Raw genomic sequence first — 18,832 nt, forward strand, 5'->3', positions numbered from 1 at the left:
GAGCAGGGCCCCGTTTGGGGAAGCGGGAGGGTTGCTTCCCAGACACCTTTTGGTGCTTTGTGTTTTCTTAGCGTTTTATTGAAAAGACTTTACAAAATTCGGTTATCGCGTTACAGAACATATAAAGATTATGGCAAAAGGAAAAGGGCAGAGCAAACAATTCAGAAAGGGGGGTTTCTACGATCTACATCAGCCACTGCAACTGCCTTCCTCTAGCCGGGCACCTCCAGAGGACTTTGCCAAACAGTCGGGCATTGCAACTGCTTTCAAACTCAGAAAAATTCCCACTTAGAACTCCCAATTCTAAGACTAATTCTAAAGTGGGAGGATAACATGGAAAACATTGGGATGCAATACTGGATAGTTCGGAACAACTGAGCGAATGAATTGTGGCAAGAGGGGAGTGGAGGCAGCCAATGTGAAATAGCCACAAAAGCCAACTGGATGGGAAGGTATTAGAAAAGCTCAGCACATTAAAAAAATCCCAAGATATATTCAAACACATTAAAGGAAACAGATGTTTGGAGAAAGAGATTTCCTTAACCGTTCTCGGGACCTGCTGAGGTGGGAGCAAGAAGTCTGAGGGTGGCTTAACCTCCCACTAAACCCATTGCAATGAAGAAATCAGAAAATTGAGACTGGGAAGAGCAGCTGTGAGGGAGCCAGAGAAGATCCTTAAAGATAAAGATGTCTCTCTGGGAACCAAAATCAAGATAATCCAAACTATGGTATTCCTCATTACTATGGATGGATGTGAAAGTTGGATGGTAAAGAAAGCTGACAGGAAGAAAATTGATTCATTTGAAACGCGGTGCTGGAGGAGAGTTTTGCAGATACCATGGAAGGCCAAAAAGACAAATAAGTGGGTATTGGATCAAATCAAGCCAAAAAGACAAATAAGTGGGTACTAGATCAAATCAAGCCTCAATTCTCCCTAGAAGCTAAAATGACAAAACTGAGGCTATCGTATTTTGATCACCTCATGAGAAGACAAGATTCTCCAGAAAAATCAATAATGCTAGGAAAAGTGGAAGGCAGTAGAAAAAGAGGAAGACTCAAAATGAGATGGCTTGATTTAATAAAAGAAGCTACATCGTCCAGTTTGCAGGATCTGAGCAAGTCTGTGATAAGACATTTTGAAGGTCATTCACAGGATCACCATGGGTCAGAGGCGACTTGATGGCACATAACACACACACAAACACAAACCCACCTAGAAGCAGACACTATCATTAAATAAATGGGTAGCCCCTTGTGAGGCTCTTAAAATGGGTAAAAATGATGGTGGGGAGGGGAACGAGTTTACGTGATGGTCCCTTGTTGGCATACAAGAGTAGCTTAGGAGAAAGCTGTAGTTAATGTGTGAAAGGATAGGCCCCCTGCACATGCGGACTATGGCAGTTATGTGCTTCAAATCCAATATATCCCCAGAACAGCATAATTATCACCCTGGAGGTTGCCAGCCTCCAGGTACTGGCTGGAGATCTGAAATTACAACTGATCTCCAGGACACAGATCAGTTCACTGGGAGAAAATGGCTGCTTTGAAAGATGGACTCTATGGAATTCTACCATGCTGAAGTCCTTTCCCTCCCCAGGGGCCTTGTTACCTCTCGCAGATTGCTGGTGGATTGGTGGGCAAGGGTGCAAACCCCTGGCAGCTTGCCTGCAACTGGCAGGCACCTGAGAACCCTAGGTATAAAAGACCCTCTCTGCAGGCTCAGAGCGTTTTTACTTGCTGAAACTCTGTCCCCTTATTCCATGAAATAATTGTTTTTTCTCTTCAAAGTCCTCCAAGTCCTGGTGTAAATCACTGAGCAAAGCACGAGGTTACAAACCTTGTTATTTTTGCAACAGTGGCACCTACTGAATTTAAACTGTCTAGTATGTGACTGGATGAGGAATTCTATGATTCCCACTAGCTTTCCCTCCAACAGGTTTTCTTCATCAGAAGTCTTTCTCCATCAGAAATACAGTTGGCAACCTCCACGTGGGGCCTGGAGATCCTCTGGAATTTCAATTGATCTCCAGCCTAGAGAGATCAATTCCTCTGGAGAAAAATGGCTGCTTTGGAAGGTGGATTCTATGGCACCATACCCTGCTGATATTCCTCCCTGCCACCTCAGCCCTGGTCCCTTCCCAAATCTCTAGAAATTTCTTCATCCAGAGCTTTAAAAAAGTCTCTGATGAATCTCTGATGAAGTACTTAGTGGAAGTAACACCTAGGATCCTGCTTAGCTAAAGGAATTCATAAGATCTAATTCCAAATTTCTGTTGTCAGCAAAGGGACACAAGTTTGTGTTTAATTAACTATCAAAATATTTTGGAATTAGAATAATTTCCTATAGATTGTTATAGCCCATCATTATGGTTTACATGGTTCCATTACAGTGTTATAAGATGCAAAATAAAACTATGCAGCATGTACAATTTTAATCTTTATTTTAAAAAATACAGAACGAATGCAGGTTTATGCAGCATTTTTACAGTGAACAGCATCAGTACAAATTTCTTCTCAAATCTACAGTAGCTATAAACTACTGATATTTTCTTGTAGAAGTGAAAAAAGCCCAAAGCACTAGGAAGTCTTTTTATTCCTTTGCACATTAACACGTTTTACATTAATAAAACATCTCTAGCAGATTATTAAACATCTTGCACTAAAGCTAAAGGATCTATCCTCATTTATGTGCACAGCAGCAAAAAACATTTACACAACAATGACTACAGTGTACAATAAACACAGTAATACAGCAAAGTTAAGCACTCTTTTTAATTAGAAAAAACTGAAGTATTTCTGTAGAGTGATCTGTGGCAGTTTATTAGTTCTGACTCAGCAAGTTTCCCATAGTTTCACCAGGAGTTTGCTCAAGACAGAAGTGAATGAAAAGTTTTAAAAAACATGGATCTACAGACTGTCAGGTCCAGCTATGTTCAACAAGGCTTACTTTCTATTAAATGGGCAGAGGATTGCAGCCTTAATTTGACTTTTTACTAATGGGTTGGATTCAACCACCTTTTCGGCTGATGAAAAAGGGAAGGAATCCACCCAAAAAGACTGTGCTGGGGATCATGGAACTTGCAAGTACGAAAGCCATGTGGGATGGGAGCTGTAGTAAAGAGGACTGGATGAAACAAATAAAAACTGTCTGAATCCAACCCAATAAGTGTGAGGATTTTCATTTTAGAATGAAAGAAGTGAGTTTCAAAACAGGAAATAAGCTGTTACGAAATGCTACGACGTTTGTTTCAGCTCAATGTATTTAAGCAAATTTAATTCAAGGATTCCACTGCTGTACTTTGGCAAGATAATCAAGCTTCTCTCCCCCCCCCCCCTTATTATGGTTGTTGAATGGTACTACAGTGCTTGCATCAAAGAAGAGCAAGATTTGGGTCCAGCAGCTCTTCTACTTGCTCTTCTACTACAGACCAACATGGCTAACCACCTGAAACTGCATCAAAGTTATTATAATAGCTCCTTAAATTTCTTATTCTAGTTTCCTGTTGCTTTACTGAGATTATTTTGTTGATGCCTTTTGACTTGCCCCTGAATTCAACCACCTTTAGTTGTAGGCGCTCGAGTTTATATAATGGATGTGCCAGTCTTTGGTTTTCATTCTTGTCATCTTGTTCCATAAACACAATACACATGTCCAATTTATATTTATTTGATAAGTGTGCCTTAAAGTGACCTATCTTGGAAAAATCAGTTCCAATCCCTCTCCTACAAGCTAATACCATACTTAAATGCCTTGACACATTTCTTTCACACAGGAGGGAAATATTACCCAGCAGCTATAAAGACCTTTTGGGGTAAAAGTAATTAAATTAATCAAAAATACCTTTTGGTGCCGGACTGTGGGTCGAAGGTATATCTGAGACTATTAATTCCCTTTTATTAAAATTCCTGAGAAAAATAACCAGGTTACCAAAGCGCGTATCCAGTATAGCTGTCCGCCAAGAATTTGTAATCTCTTCATTAGAATCAATGGCTTGGCTGGATGCATTTAGACTTCTTTAACTACAGATCTAAACTCCCTTTTAGATTAAGAGAAGATCCCTTCCAGAGGCTGGTTGATCTCAGACTGGAACAATTAGGCTTTCCTTCAATTTTACTACTTTCTGAAAGAAGTGAGAAAACTGCATTCGAAAAAGCAGTTAATGCTGTTACATTTCAAAAGCACAAATCAGTAAGCAAGAAGGGTCTGTTCCCTTGCCTACAATGGACTCGAACCTCCAGATACTTTATCAGCATATTTAAAGTCCATGTCGATACAGAGATATTTTCTTGGCTGCTAGATTGAACACCGTACTAACTCCAGAAATGAAAGTTCACTTTTTGAGAATTCTCTTTTCAGAACGCAGGTGTTTCTGTAACACAGGGAAGACAGGCACCTTGGCTCATCTAGTTACTGAATGCCCAAATTTCAGCAAGGAGAGACAAAGATGGATTACTTCGATACTTGAGAAGAACGAGCTCGCAAATATTAATCACAGCCTCTCTTTTCTTTTACAAGGACCCATACATTACCAGGTAACTGGCATCCTACCTTTTAGTAATCCAGTCTAAAATCAGAAAAATTTTGTAATTGGAGTGAGATTCTTTTATCACTATTATTGGTAATAGTAGTTCTAGTATTTTGGTTTTTGTTCGTTAATGCGAGATCAGGCTTAAGGCTATGGCCAAAAAAGCTGTACCAGGAAAGGAAAGGAAATGAAAGGTGATGCTAAGAATGAAACCTGAATTGGCCACACCTCCCCCGACCAAAAAAAAAAAAGTGAGAGAAAGGTTGATCATAATGTATGTTCAGTTTTAAAGGGGCTTTCTTTCACTTGAACAACATCCAGTGACTCTTTGGACCTAAAATGTATCATTTGTCAACCACCTGTTATTGAAGTGGATAGTAACAGTCTGTATAAATGTTATTAAGTACTGGAGGTATTCGTGTTTTTAATGTTGAAACAGAAGGTACTAAAACACTTGCTATAACTTTAAGGCTACTGATAGAAAAACAATTGACTTTGTCTTCATTACTGAAAGTGATTTCCTTACTCGACCTTGGAGCTTAGAGGGCGGGCTTTAGCAAGTCATTCTTTCTCACCAAAACCAAGTCATTATCATTCAATTGTCAGCGTGTCGATGTGTGGAGGGAAACTACTCCTTTGAACCCTTCAGGGGAAGAGGATACAAAAATATCATTGAATGAGTAAGTAGAAAAAAATAGCAGTAGCCAGCCAACCCAATCTAGAGATCCTTGTGTGTTCAAATATACATTTATGTACTTCATCTTTAGCCAAAGCATCCTATGTCATTCTACCCTCTTCCATTTATCCTCACAACAACCCTGAGAGGTAGGTTAGGATGAGAGGGTGTTACTGACCCAAAGTCACCCAGCAAGCTTCCATGGCAGAGTGGGAACATGAACCTGAGTAATCCAGATCCTAAGTATTACTCTCTAATCACTACACAACACTGCCTCTCACCATATTCTCACACTCTCTCTCACACACACACACACACGTATGGGCTGCTCTATTATAAAATCTGCAGGGCCATGACAACAGTAATGGGTGATGCATCTCTAAGCCCTGCTATTTCTGGAGAGATACAGGCAGTATATTAAATATCTATGACTCCTGTCAAGTCATAGCTGACTTATGGCAACCCCTGGTGGGGTTTTCAAGGTGAAAGACTAACAGAGGTGGTTCGCCATTGCCTATCTCTGTGGTCTTTGTTAGCGGTCTCCCATCCAATTACTAACCAAGGCCAACCCTGCTTAGCTTCTGAGATCTGCCTGGGCCATCCACTGACATACAACGCCCCCCTCCCCTTTATAACACCACTAAATTTCTGGCTACGGACATGCCTGTATGAAGAAATAAACATGTGAAGCTACTTCCTTCATTGTAAAAAAGAGGGAAGCTGCTACACAGAAGCTCTAGGCACACATCTGAGATCCTCCATCCATAAAACAATCACTGAACATGAATCAAATAACAGCGGTCTTGATCAAAGAAAGCTCCTGCAACTCTAAATATTTAAAATTTCCTGTTTGTCCAGAACATTGAGCTCTTACATGAAAAAGATCCAGTAAATAAATATACCTAAATACATATGCAGATACGGAAGCCAGTACAATGACTCTTACAGTATTCAAACATTTTCTACAATGTGCATGTTTCCACCAGACTTTTCACTGTGCTGAGGAAAAGTATTAGAACATCAGAAGACACGGGTCAAAACTATACAGTATGTTTCTAAATTTGTTTCCTGTCTCATATAAAGCCCAAGTGACCAGAATCTCCAGCCTTCCTACTAAAATAAATATATGAAACTAAAAGCTGAAAGTATAGCACATTTTAAAGACCAGCAGGAAAACACAGCAAAGTTAATTTTTTTCCTCCAATTTTTAAAATCTACACAGTAGGGATATTTTAAAGCCATGACAAAGAGCCATTGATGCAAAAATGCTACTTAATAATGTACTCTCCCCCTTCCCAATTTCATAATAAAAGGTCAAAAATTTAGAGTTGTTAGAAGCATTTTTATTCTTTCTCATTTGCTATCCTAACATGAAATGTAAAGGTAGTCCCCTGTGCAAGCACTGAGTCATTACTGACCCGTGGGGGGACGTCGCATCAAGACATTTTCTTGGCAGACTTCTGTTACGGGGTGGTTTGCCATTGCCTTCCCCAGTCATCTACACTTTACCCCCAGGAAACTGGGTACTCGTTTTACCGACCTCGGAAGGCTGAGTCAACCTTGAGCCGGCTACTTGAACCCAGCTTCTGCCAGGATCGAACTCAGGTCGTGAGCAGAGCTTGGGCTGCAGTACTGCAGCTTACCACTCTGTGCCACAGGACAACTTCTAACATTAGAAGTTGTTTATTTGCCTTCTAATTCTGTTTCCTCTGAAAGTAGGCTTCAAATAAATGAGTACTAAGTTACTTCCAGAATCTGAAGAATAATGGCTGATCTTCATGTTACTTTTTCCTGTGACAAAGGTACATATATCCTTTTCTAAACAAATTATATGCCCAGAACAGAGATACCTTGTACATGCAGAGCTCCCACATAAATATGGAGCTTCTTAATATGCAAGGGCTTATCTACTCATTCAATTTCATGAACATATCTGAAGGGATGGAGATGCCTCCATCAATGAGTTGGATGGAATCGCCCAAGCCAGGTGGGAGCTCCATACATGCAAAGAAACCACAGGAGCCTGGACTGGTCCAATAACGTGCGACCAGTAATGCATACAACTATTTCCTCCTAGAGAAAGCTGGCAACATCTGGACCAGTTTCCAGTTTTTGCCAAATTCACAAATGGGCCATGTGTCATTTTATACAACAGTGCTTCAAAATGAAACAAAGAGATCCTGCCCCACCTCCACCCCCACCCAACTCTCTTACAGGAGCCACCTCTTATTCTGAATAGTGCAATACTGCACCACAATGCATCTTGCATTTGTTTCAGTTCTTTTTGTAGTAGTTTGCCACCCACCATGTAACTTAAGGGTAATTATAATCCAATGATATTTAGGCCCAACTACACTTTCCACAGTTTGCAGATTGTGCCTCCGTATGCCACAAGAACTGTCTATCAGATGCTGTGCGCTGTGAGCTTCTCACTGAGGACTCAATATCTAGGTGTGCAATAGCACAACTGGTATCATGACTTCACAAAGAGGGTGCTGAAGTCTTTTTCGCCTGTGCAATCTTTCCAACCTGAGCTAGCCTTCGGTGGTTGCTGTTTGCACTATCCTGGTCTTTACAAGTACTGATGGGATACATATAGTTTTCCTCTATGGGGCAAACAGCACACACACACACCCCAGAGCCATTTCAGGTCAAGAAACAGTGGAGCGGGGCTTAAATACCTGCACATTGTACACCACAGTCCCCACATGAACTGTGCACTTACAAACCTGGGAATTAAGTTCACAGCAGAGAGCTCGCAACGTATGTCAGATTCAAAATCCTCTGGATATACCTAGACAAGACCTGAAGGCTGTGGAAATGTAGTTGTGCCCTTAAAAAACGATCAGTTATCAATCATGACCAGCAGACAATGTAATGAGGAAAAAATAATTCTGAATTATTTTACTCATTATTATTATTGGCCGATTCCAGATGACTAACCTTAAGTCGCTTCATGCCGCCCTCTTCCGGATCGCGACGGGGAAAATGCGAAATATCGCGTTTCCTCGCGCGAAACACGATATTTCGCATTTTCCCCGTCGCGATCCGGAAGAGGGCGGCATGAAGCGACTTAAGGTTAGTCATCTGGAATCGGCCATTATTACAGAATGATTATTTTCCTCATTAGATTATTTGTCTTCTTTGCAACTTGCTTCATCAACACAAGTCTCTTAAACAATTATTTGAAAAAAGGTTTACAGCATAGCAAATAAAATAAAGAACGTATTATACAGATACTGATGTAGTATTACTTACATTTAATAACGGCAGCAATCAGGGCATCCTCTTTTCCCCCTACAAAACATTTTAATTCAAATTTTGCCAGTAAAAATTGTTTTGTGTATCTCTGTGTTAATTTTTTTGCAATTTACAAGCAAGCCTATGTATAAAAAGTGAAAATACAATATATCTCCACTTGAAATTAAAACACACTTGTCATTTATTGCTGTTATTAAGGTGAGCACTGGTTGCTTCCGCAAAGAAAGTGCCGAGGATGAAATACTCCATGAATGCCTCTGCTTCCGCAGCAGCAAGGACTGCTACACAGAGAATCGTCGCTGGTAGAAACAGCCATTGGTAAGGTGCCTCCAGAAGTCGCGTGTGAAAGGCACCTGGGCTTCCCCTTTTTGCACCAGTGATAGGAAGATTCTTACTTGAAGAGCATATCTCCCTCATGCTGTGCTACATGATCTGTAGTCCCATCTGGAACTCCAACCATGAAAAAGATACTCAACTTGCAGATTTAAATGATATAATAGTAACATTTGATTTACCACCCTTCAGGACAACATAATGCCACACTCAGAGCGGTTTACAGAGTATGTTATTATTATCTTCACGACAATTACCATGTGAGGTGGGTGGGGCTGAGAGAGCTCCGAGAAGCTGTGACTGACCCAAAGTCACCCACATGGCTTCAGGCAGAGGAGTGGGGAATCAAACCTGGTTCTCCAGATTAGAGCCCGTCTGCTCTTAACCACTACACCAGTAGCGTGACAAGAAAGCATTAATCATTCCCCACCACACAGCCTAAAGGTGGATTTTTAAAAAAATGTAGGTTTCTAGCTCTCACTGTTGCAACAAAAAGCTTGAAAGATTATGGCAATGTGGAAATCAGAAAGTATCAGATGAATTGTACAGTTATCACACCTGCCAAAAAGAGAGTACCATAGCTCTCCTTTCTTTTTGGTCAGGAAAAAGGAAGAAAACTGATGTTGCAGAGCATCTCTGACTTAGCTGAATGCAGGCTTACATGTTCTCTTACTGCCTCATGTACTGGCCAATGTGCAAACTACACATAAGGCGATTTTTCACTTCTTCACAAATGGTGACACAGAAATACATCATGTCCACTGCTACCCTCAACAGGGGCAAGTAGTAACAATATACAATAAAAAATTCCAACCCTCATGGCCCTTTGTACCAAATAAAAGGTACCCCAAATTCAAATTTATATATAAAATATTATTTCATACTGAAGATCCCTCATCCCTGAAAACATCATTTTTTATTATTTAAATATTTTAAATCAGAACTGCTCTCTTCTATACACATCTGGTCTCTCACCACAATAAAACCATCCCCTCATAAAATAAATTAGTAGTTTGTGATTTATATAAAATATTAAATCGGTTATGAAAACATTGAAGGGCCCAGTACACCACCTGTGAATTTCATATTCCTTAGCTGCAGAATTTCATATTCCTTAGCTGCAGAAATATATAAGCATGATTGAATGACCACTTGTCCTGTTGATTTTCACTGATAAAAGAGCAGAACTTTGAACTCTTCAATAATGATTCTATATCAGCAGGCATGTTATTAATGTAAAAATACTGTTCTCTTGACTATTATAGCATTTTTCATAATATACATTGTTTGCATAATTTGTAATGGAAAGACAGGATTGATCTGACGGAAGATTTCTGTGGACAGAAGCCAACCTTCCTCTTTTGCTACAGACTTCCAAGGATATTCCTGGAGATGTCCCCTTTTCCCCAGGAGTAACATTCTGGGCTGCAGCAGGAGGGGGGAGGAAGGGAAATCCCACATCCGGGCCAGAAATCCCTTCCATCCACAGAAATAGCTGGTGGATCCAAACTTTTACAAAATTACGTCAATATGCAAAGCATTCTTAATACACAGCACATAGTGTTGTGAAGCTATACCACATTTATGCTCTGCGTTCCTTACCAACCCTATCTTTAGTGTTTTTGTTTTAAATCCAGGTATTCAATGTTAATGCAGAACAGATGAGCGTCTAATTGGTGGTGGAAAGAGCTGTAAAGTCTCAGTGAACTTATGGCAAACCTCTCAGATTTTCAAGGCAAGAGACCAACAGAAGCGATTTGCCACTGCCTGCCTTCGTGTAGCAACCCTGGACTTCCTTGGTGGTCTCCCATCCAAGTACTAATCAGGGACAACCCTGCTTAGCTTCTAAGATCTGATATTGGGCTAGCCTGGGCAATTATGATCTTGGCTATTGTTAAATTACCAGGCGATTAATACATATTTAAGTCCAAGACACCACCAATGAATGACTCCAGAAACACAAACCAAGATGTTTCAGCTGCCAATTCAAGCCGTAGGAAGCTGCTAAGAAAAAAGTCACTAACATGTTTAGCATAGTAAAGAAAATCAACCGACTGGAACGTTTTCTTTCCCGTCATTATCTTAGTTGTTACCTGAAGTACCACCATCATCACTGGGAAATCACCCCTGGATAACATCTCGTCTAGCAACAAGTCTAGATCATGCCTTCTAGAAGACATTTTCATAAACTGTATGTTATTGTTAATTCTTCATCACCAAGTGTTTGACTATTTCTTTTAGCAACTCCATTCCTTTACAGTTCCTTGCTTGACAGACACACATTACACAGCAGCGAACAGCCGTTAACATTCACTTGTCCGTTCGTCGGTAATAAAGCGAGCACTTTCATTTGAGTTTTCGTTCTCGTTGGGCTCCCTCAGAGGCTTCTTTTCTGAAGTTGCACTTTTTCTAGAGCAGCTGTCTTCATCCCTGGGATGGCCTTCCAGACTGTCATCGTCATCTTCTTCCCGAGGGTGACCCTCTGTACTATGTCGGATCCCATAAGCAAAGTAAATAAGGAAACCTTTCAAAAGAAAAAAAAAGTTTTTCCAGGCCTGTCAAAGATCATACAATACAAGTAGGGACTGGAATCCTATCCTCCGCCCCACCCCACCCGGGTCAACCACTTGCTGGGGAGCTCACTTTCCCCTTCCTCCCCTCACCCATCAAGAGATGGGGGGGTGGGGAAGCTTGGCCATCACCCTCCCCACCTGCTTGCCTGCCTGCACCTCTCCCTGTGGGTCTGGTAGTGGCATGGGGGATGTGAGGGGGAAGGATGAAGGCTCCTCTTCCTCACATGTTCACTCATTCACCTCCACTCTGCCACCTTACTGGAGCTTTCGGAGACTGGGGGGAGTGGAGACTCCCCCCCTCCTCCCGCATGCCTCCAACAAGACTGCTACAGCAGAATGCAGATGAAGAAGAGGCTTCTAGGAGACAGTTTTCTGCATAAGTGCAGAGACCCCTGTGATTTGAAATTTTTCGAACAACTCCCCCCCCCCTTTTTAAAGTTTCAGCTTTTTCTGCACACCTGGAGTCACCCGAGTTCAGAGAAAAATCTCCTCTCTCAATGTGGCCCCAATCTGCAGATGACACCAAGTTGACTATTAGAGATATTGATTTCTACAACTGTGCCATCCTACCTTCCAAAGATGTCAAGAGTAGCATTCAAGATTCTCCCCTCCTTTTTATTTCTCACAACACCCCCATGAGGTAGGTTAGGCCAAGGGCTATCCAGTGAGATTCATGGCAGCAGAGTAACTCATGACTTCTCAGCCATAACTCAACATTAAGCACTCAGGGCTATTTTTCAGCTGGAACGCGGTGGAACGGAGTCCCAGAATCTCTTGAAAATGGTCACATGGCTGGTGGCCCCACCCCCTGATCTCCAGACAGAGGGGAGTTGAGATTGCCCTCCGCGCCGCTCAGTGGCACGGAGGGCAATCTCAACTCCCCTCTGCCTGGAGATCAGGGGGCGGGGCCACCAGCCATGTGACCATTTTCTCTGAGGGCAACCCACTGAGTTCCACTACCTCTTTTCCCTGAAAAAAAACCCTGTAAGCACTACAATGGCTCTCAACTGCAGGACTCAGACACTTACTCTCATAAGTTTCAACCTATTGTGACTAAGAATGTCTCCAAAGGGCACAGAGCAAACTTGAAGCAAAGGATGTGGGACAGAAGGGAGAGGCTGGAATTTCCATTTCCCACCACTTTTTATAACATGTATAAAGCAACATGTATGTTTTTGTGCATCAGCCACTGGATAGGGCTCCTTGCCACATGGAAACACTTTAAAAAACATTTTTGTCCTTTATACATGCAAGGCAGCCCTTAGCTAAAGGCTCAGTCAGAAGCCATTCTCAAGTACATTTGTGGAAAGATGGGCTGGACTATGGTCCCAAGATACGGTTGAAAGGCACATGGTACAGTCATCTTGCCTGAATGGGAGACTTCCTAGGTATTCCATTTTGACATACATGACGAAAGAAAAATGGGACATTAATATAACTAATACATTAAAAATAAATTCCTGTGGCTCATTTTCCTCTCCATTTTCTATATGCAGCTTAGGTAAGAATTACAAAATCAGTTTCTTCTTCAGAAGTGGAATCAGCTGCCTAGGGAGGTGGTGAGCTCCCCCTCACTGGCAGTTTTCAAGAAGAGGCTGGATGAATATTTGTCAGAGATGCTTTAAGCTGATCCTGCACTGGGCAGGGGGTTGGACTAGATGGTCTGTATGGACCCTTCCAACTCTATGATTCTATGATTCATTTAGAGCAAGTTAACACAGTGGTGTGGTCCACAACAACTATTAGGCAACTATGAAATCACACAGATAAGTGAAACTGCGAACATCTGTCACCATACAATGAATCAAAAGGCAGCATTTTCCGTCTCCATCTCAGGTAAATATCCCAAGACAGAGAGAAAGTAGAGGCAGACGCATGCCATGATTCACAGCGATCCCACATAATGCTAGAAATCTGAGTAGGTGAAGCTGCCTTTACAGTTCTACTTAAACGATTATCTTAGGGTACTTGTTGCCAGGAACACTTACCAAGAGCCATCCAGATGCTAAACCGGATCCATGTCTCTCCGCTTAGCTGTACCATTAAGTAAATATTGACTAAGATACTAAAAGATGGCAGAAGTGGCAAGAATGGAACCTACGGACAAAGATTGCACAATTCAGTATTATCAGCATTATCAATTCTGTACATGTCCATTACAAATGCAATTAAACAAACTGACATATTTATATTCCTTCAAAAAAGAATTAAATCTTCAGCAAATCCTAAATTCCAGGGCCGATTCCAGACGGCCCTCCCCATGCCGAAACATCACACGTCGTCGCGCGGAAAATGCGAAATATCGCGTTTTCTCGCGCGAGTTTTGCACAAAGTCACGCGACGTCGCGCAAAACTCGCGCTAGAAAACGCGATATTTCGCGTTTTCTGCGCGATGACGCGCGACGTTTCGGCATGGGGAGGGCCATCTGGAATCGGCCCAGGTCCACTCTTCCCACCACCCTGGGTAGAACCAAGCCTTGGCATTTTCCCTCCTGCTAGAATTGTTAGCTATCTTAGCAAAACCTGGGACTCCTCACCCATCAACCCTGTTAGCTATCTTTAATCTTTGCATTTTTCTTGATTCGATTTTAATTTCAGCATAATTAATTCCAGCCTGTATTTCCTGCATCTCGTGATCCTTTGAATCTGCTTTTGCTTCCTCCCCTCCCCCCACCAAAGCCTCCTAAATAAAAAGACTGCATAAATAAGGACCCACTCACTGTATCTGAAGAAGTGGACTGCAGCCCAAGAAAATTTATGCTGGAATAAAATTTGGTTAGTCTTTAAGGTGCTGCAATACTCCTGTTTATTTTTGGAGCAACAAACTAAAACTGCTATGAAATCAGTCCACAAAGTGGACCAAATAAAGTGGTCTGTAAAAACATGCTGTAACGAACAGTGCAATCATAAGAAGAATTACTCCAATCTAAGCCCATTGAAATCAATCAGCTTAGATGGGAGTAACTCTTCCTAGGATTGCACTGTAAGTACGTCAGTCTACTCTTGAACATTTGCATATTTATTTTTACCGTTTAAGTTTTTACAGGACTTTCTCCAAAATGTTAATAACAACAACAACAACAACAAAAAACCATATAATTTATATACCACCCTTCAGGGCAACTTAACGCCCACTCAGAGCAGTTTACAAACTGTGTTATTATAATCCTCAAGACAATCACCCTTTGAGGCGGATGGGGCTGAGAGAGCTTCGAAGAGCTGTGACTGACCCAAGGTCACCCAGCTGGCTTCAAGAGGAGGAGTGGGGAATCAAACCTGGTTCTCCAGGTTAGAGTCTCACCGCTTTTAATCACTACACAAAACTGACTCAACATGTGTTCACGTGCAGGACCTCGACAGGAGAGGTGCTGTTTGTCAGAATGGTGGTGGAAGGTACCCTCAAGTCATAGTGGGGTTTTCATGGCAAGAGACTAACAGAGGCGGTTTGCCATTGCCTGCCTCTGCAATCTTGATCTTCATTGGAGGTCTCCCATCCAATTACTAAACAAGGCCAATCCTGCTTAGCTTCTGAGATCTGCTGAGATCAGGCTTACCTGGGCTATCCAGGTTAGGGCATTTGTCAGAATACTGACCTTGATATATCAATGGCCTGACTCAGGGCAGATTCATACATTACAAGCTCTATGTGGCAGATGCTTGAACTGTCAACAGATGTGTGCCTAGAGTTGTGTTCTGGGAACTCAATTCCCACTCGTGTAGGGACCCAAATTGGATGGGGACTGGAATGCACAAGAGAAGGGGGTTTAACTGGCTCTCTAGCGAATCATATATCCAAAAGTGTACAGATTCAAACTTGCAACAAACTTTCCCCTCTTCTTACCATAAATGCCACTTTTTGTTGACTCTGAGGTTGCCTCCAGATGGCAAAGATGACAATGGCAAACAATACCACAAGAGCAGCAAGAAGGCCTATGATCCAGGGCTCCAGATTGGCGAGGAAGTGAATCCCATAGGTGATCAGAATGCTTAAGCCACAAACCACCAAAGCTAAATAAGAGTTGACCAAAAGAAACAAGAAAAAGAATGTTTCAGTCATTCAAAACTTATATAGTCAAACCTTTACGTAATACATACAAGGACCTTAACAATAGTGATAGCTGCTTTCAAAAAGAAAGCCAAGTGATTAGGGAAGCCGACCGATTAGAAAATTAATATTTTAGAAAGTTGAGTATAATGTTGAATATAAAATATTGGGTATAAAATCTTGAGTATAAGGAGATGGAAAATATTTTGTAGCTTAAACATGCTGTTATATATTCTGTTTATGTTTCTTTATGTATTGTATCTATGTATTTCTTTATGTATATGTATTTATGTTTCTTTATGTATTTCTTTATGTACAGTTGATTGGTTTTTTAAAAATATATTTTTTAAAAAAGTCAAGTGATTTTCATTACTTTAAATTAAATATATAGAAGAGGCTATTTGGAGTCCCCCTCTAATGCTGTTTTTTTTAAAAGTCAAGTGATTTTCATTACTTTAAATTAAATATATAGAAGAGGCTATTTGGAGTCCCCCTCTAATGCTGTTTTTAGACAGCACATGCTCACACCCTTCTCTGGGTCCTACGCTTGAAATCAAGGACAAGCTCCACCACTGTGCTTTGTTTCACGTTTGCTCTTTTGTTGAAGGGTCAGTGTTTCCAACTTACCCAACAAGCCCACCAGAAAGCTGACCATGGTGGCAGTCTGTTCCGTTGGCAAACTTGACGGATTAATTAAGGTCAGGAGGCTGAAGCTATGCCCTCGCAGCATACTCATTTGCGATTCACTTGCGGTCGATTCCCTCTCTGATCCTGCAAGAGCCTCTTTTTCTGTGGAATATGTTGGTTGCTCATAGTTTAAACTGGGTTGATACCTGTACCCAAAGAAACAAAACAGATGTTTGTATAACACCAGGTTCAAAGGAAAGAGAAACTAGACCAAACTTGAGATCACATCAATACATGATGATGATGATGATGATGATGATGATGATGATGATGATGATGATGATAGGATTCAATTTATATTCTGCCCTTCAGGACAACTTAAAACCCACTCAGAGCACTTTACAAAGCATATTATTAATATCCTCACGATAATCACCCTGTGAGGTGGGTGGGGCTGAGAGAGCTCTGAGAGAGCTGAGACTGAGCCAAGGTCACCCAGCTGGCTTCAAGTGGAGGAGTGGGGAATCAAACCCGGCTCTCCAGATTAGAGTCCTGCCGCTCTTAACCACTACACCAAACTGTCTCTCTTACACTAAACTGGTTCTCCGAAAGCTCTTTCAGTTGTGGCTCCCGCTTTGCGGAATGGCTTGCCAAAATGGTCAGGAAGGCTCCCACACTTTTATCATTCTGCAGATTGTGCATAATGGAATTATTCAGGAGGGCATCTCCATAAAGGGAATTGGGCAATAATAATGTCTAACTTTTGTTCTAAACCTTACACTTGGATATCATTGCGTTGTTGTTTGTTTGTATGATACTGTCCTTATTTGCATTGGTTTTAATTGCATAATCCGCAATTCAGTAAGAAAGGCAGACTGTAAATGAAATAAATAGAAAGATCCTTCAGAGCTTCTCCACGAGCAAACAAAAGATACTCCTCCTTATTTTGTGTGACATTTCTTGAGTATTCATTCAGCTATGGATATCTGATTTATGGTGCAATCCTGTGCAGAATTACTCTAGTCTGAGCCAGTCGATTTAAATGGGATGAGACTGGAGTAACTCAGCACAGGATTGTGGTATCAGAGACTATACCTGCTGGCTCCGTAAATCCTATAGAAAGACCAGCAGCCTAAATAGGCCAGACTAGCTCAAGCTCGTCAGAGTTTGGAAGCTACACAGGGTGAACCATGGTTAGTACATGGATGGGAGACCACCAAGGAAGACCAGGGTTGCTATGCAGAGGAAGGTGCCCCTGCTTGTCTCTTGCCTTGAAAATCCCTCAATCCCCCATAAATCGGTTGTGACTTGACGATACTTAATTATTATTATAGGAAGGAGAGAGTCCAGGTTCTCTTAATGTTGCAAGATATGCAGCAAACAAGAGAAGAAGAATTGGTAGGAGAGGCCACATGCTTCTTAAAATGTGCACATTTTATAATGTGAACATCTAGTAGTAAAGTTAGCAACTGCGGACCCCAATTCATCTGTGAATCACTGTGCGTGTATACAAATCGCCAGCCAAAAGATCTGGCTGCTCATGACTGCAGTGCTACACAATCTCAGTTGTCCCTGAATATTCATGCCAAATGACCCAATGGTGGTGGAAAGCGCCATCGAGGGATAGTTGACTTATGCAACCCCTAATGGGGTTTTCAAGGCAAAGAAATAACAGAGGTGGTTTGCCATCGTCTGCCTCTGCAACCTTGGTCTTTTTTGGAGGTCTCCCTGCTGAGCTTTCAAGATCTGACAAGATCGGGCTGGCCTGGGCTATCCAGGTCAGGGCAAATGACTCCATGAGGGGATAAAAATTAGTCTCTTTACACAAGACATCTTACACAAGGACACTCAAGTGTAGGGAGGCGCAATCTAAGCCGAGAAGCGTAGTTTAAAAAGCCGGAGATCACTCCTCAGAGGGTTTATTAATCTCATCGCCTCCCTAAGGGGAGGTGAAATTGACAGTCTTCCAGCACCTGAAGCTGGAATTAACAAACTCTCTGAGGAGGGATCTTGGTAGTTTAAAAAGACACAGCTGGTGGAGATCGCTCCTCAGAGGGTTTGCTAATTTCATTTTTGCCTCCCTGAAGGCTTTGTTAATTTCACCTCCCCTTCAAGGAGGGGAAGATGAAATTAACAAACCCTCTGAGGAGCAATCTTTGCCAGCTCTTTTTAAACTACGCTTCCCAGTTAATATTGCATCTCCCACACTTGAGCATCCTCGTGTAAGATGTCTCATGTAGAGAGACTCTGTCTCAGAAGTGAAATGCAGCTGAAAAGGTGCCTCTGCTCAGCAAGCTTTCATACATATCACCAGACATGTTTGTAGAAAATGTGGACTTGGTTTAGACAGCCATGAGAGATCTTTTCCCCTACAGATGGCACATGGTGTTGTTGACTTTGGATCAGAAGTTTCTTCATGGGAGACACAGTTTTACATACACGATTGCACAAAACATTTATATCTCATTTAGACAACTAAGAGCCTGATGGTGCCATAAAGATTTTTTAAAATGCAGCATAAGCTTTAGAGGGCCAGATCTCACTTTGTCAGATACGCATCTGATTTAGAGGCCATCCTCAGTGATAAGCGTTTGTCTGGATTGTGCTGAAAATCATTTTTAAGACTAGCTACACAGTTGGGACTCACCTAAGGATGAGAACACAAGCTGCAACCAGGGAGTAGGCAAGAAGTGTACCAATAGACATCATGTCTACTAAGGCTTTCAGGTCAAAAAGAAAAGCCATTAGAGCTGGAAAAACCAAGACAGAATTTGTATTAAAATGTATGTAT

General features: G+C 41.6%; 1 protein-coding gene across 4 annotated transcripts in view; it reads right to left on the minus strand.

Annotated features, from left to right (window-relative positions):
• Positions 1-8,283: 8,283 nt before the first annotated feature.
• The window catches only part of SLC7A2 (solute carrier family 7 member 2), a 58,029-nt gene continuing 47,480 nt past the window's right edge, over positions 8,284-18,832 (minus strand). For all 4 annotated transcript variants that reach the window (XM_054990178.1, XM_054990177.1, XM_054990176.1 and 1 more), the window contains exons 8-12: positions 18,689-18,791; positions 16,042-16,247; positions 15,211-15,377; positions 13,358-13,466; positions 8,284-11,320 (exon numbers count right to left, since the gene is read on the minus strand). In XM_054990178.1, coding sequence (XP_054846153.1) covers positions 11,100-11,320; positions 13,358-13,466; positions 15,211-15,377; positions 16,042-16,247; positions 18,689-18,791 — 806 coding nt within the window. In that variant the 3' untranslated portion in view covers positions 8,284-11,099. The remainder of the gene's footprint in view (positions 11,321-13,357; positions 13,467-15,210; positions 15,378-16,041; positions 16,248-18,688; positions 18,792-18,832) is intronic.

Source organism: Eublepharis macularius, chromosome 10 (assembly GCF_028583425.1).
Source record: "Eublepharis macularius isolate TG4126 chromosome 10, MPM_Emac_v1.0, whole genome shotgun sequence".
Lineage (NCBI taxonomy): Eukaryota > Metazoa > Chordata > Lepidosauria > Squamata > Eublepharidae > Eublepharis > Eublepharis macularius.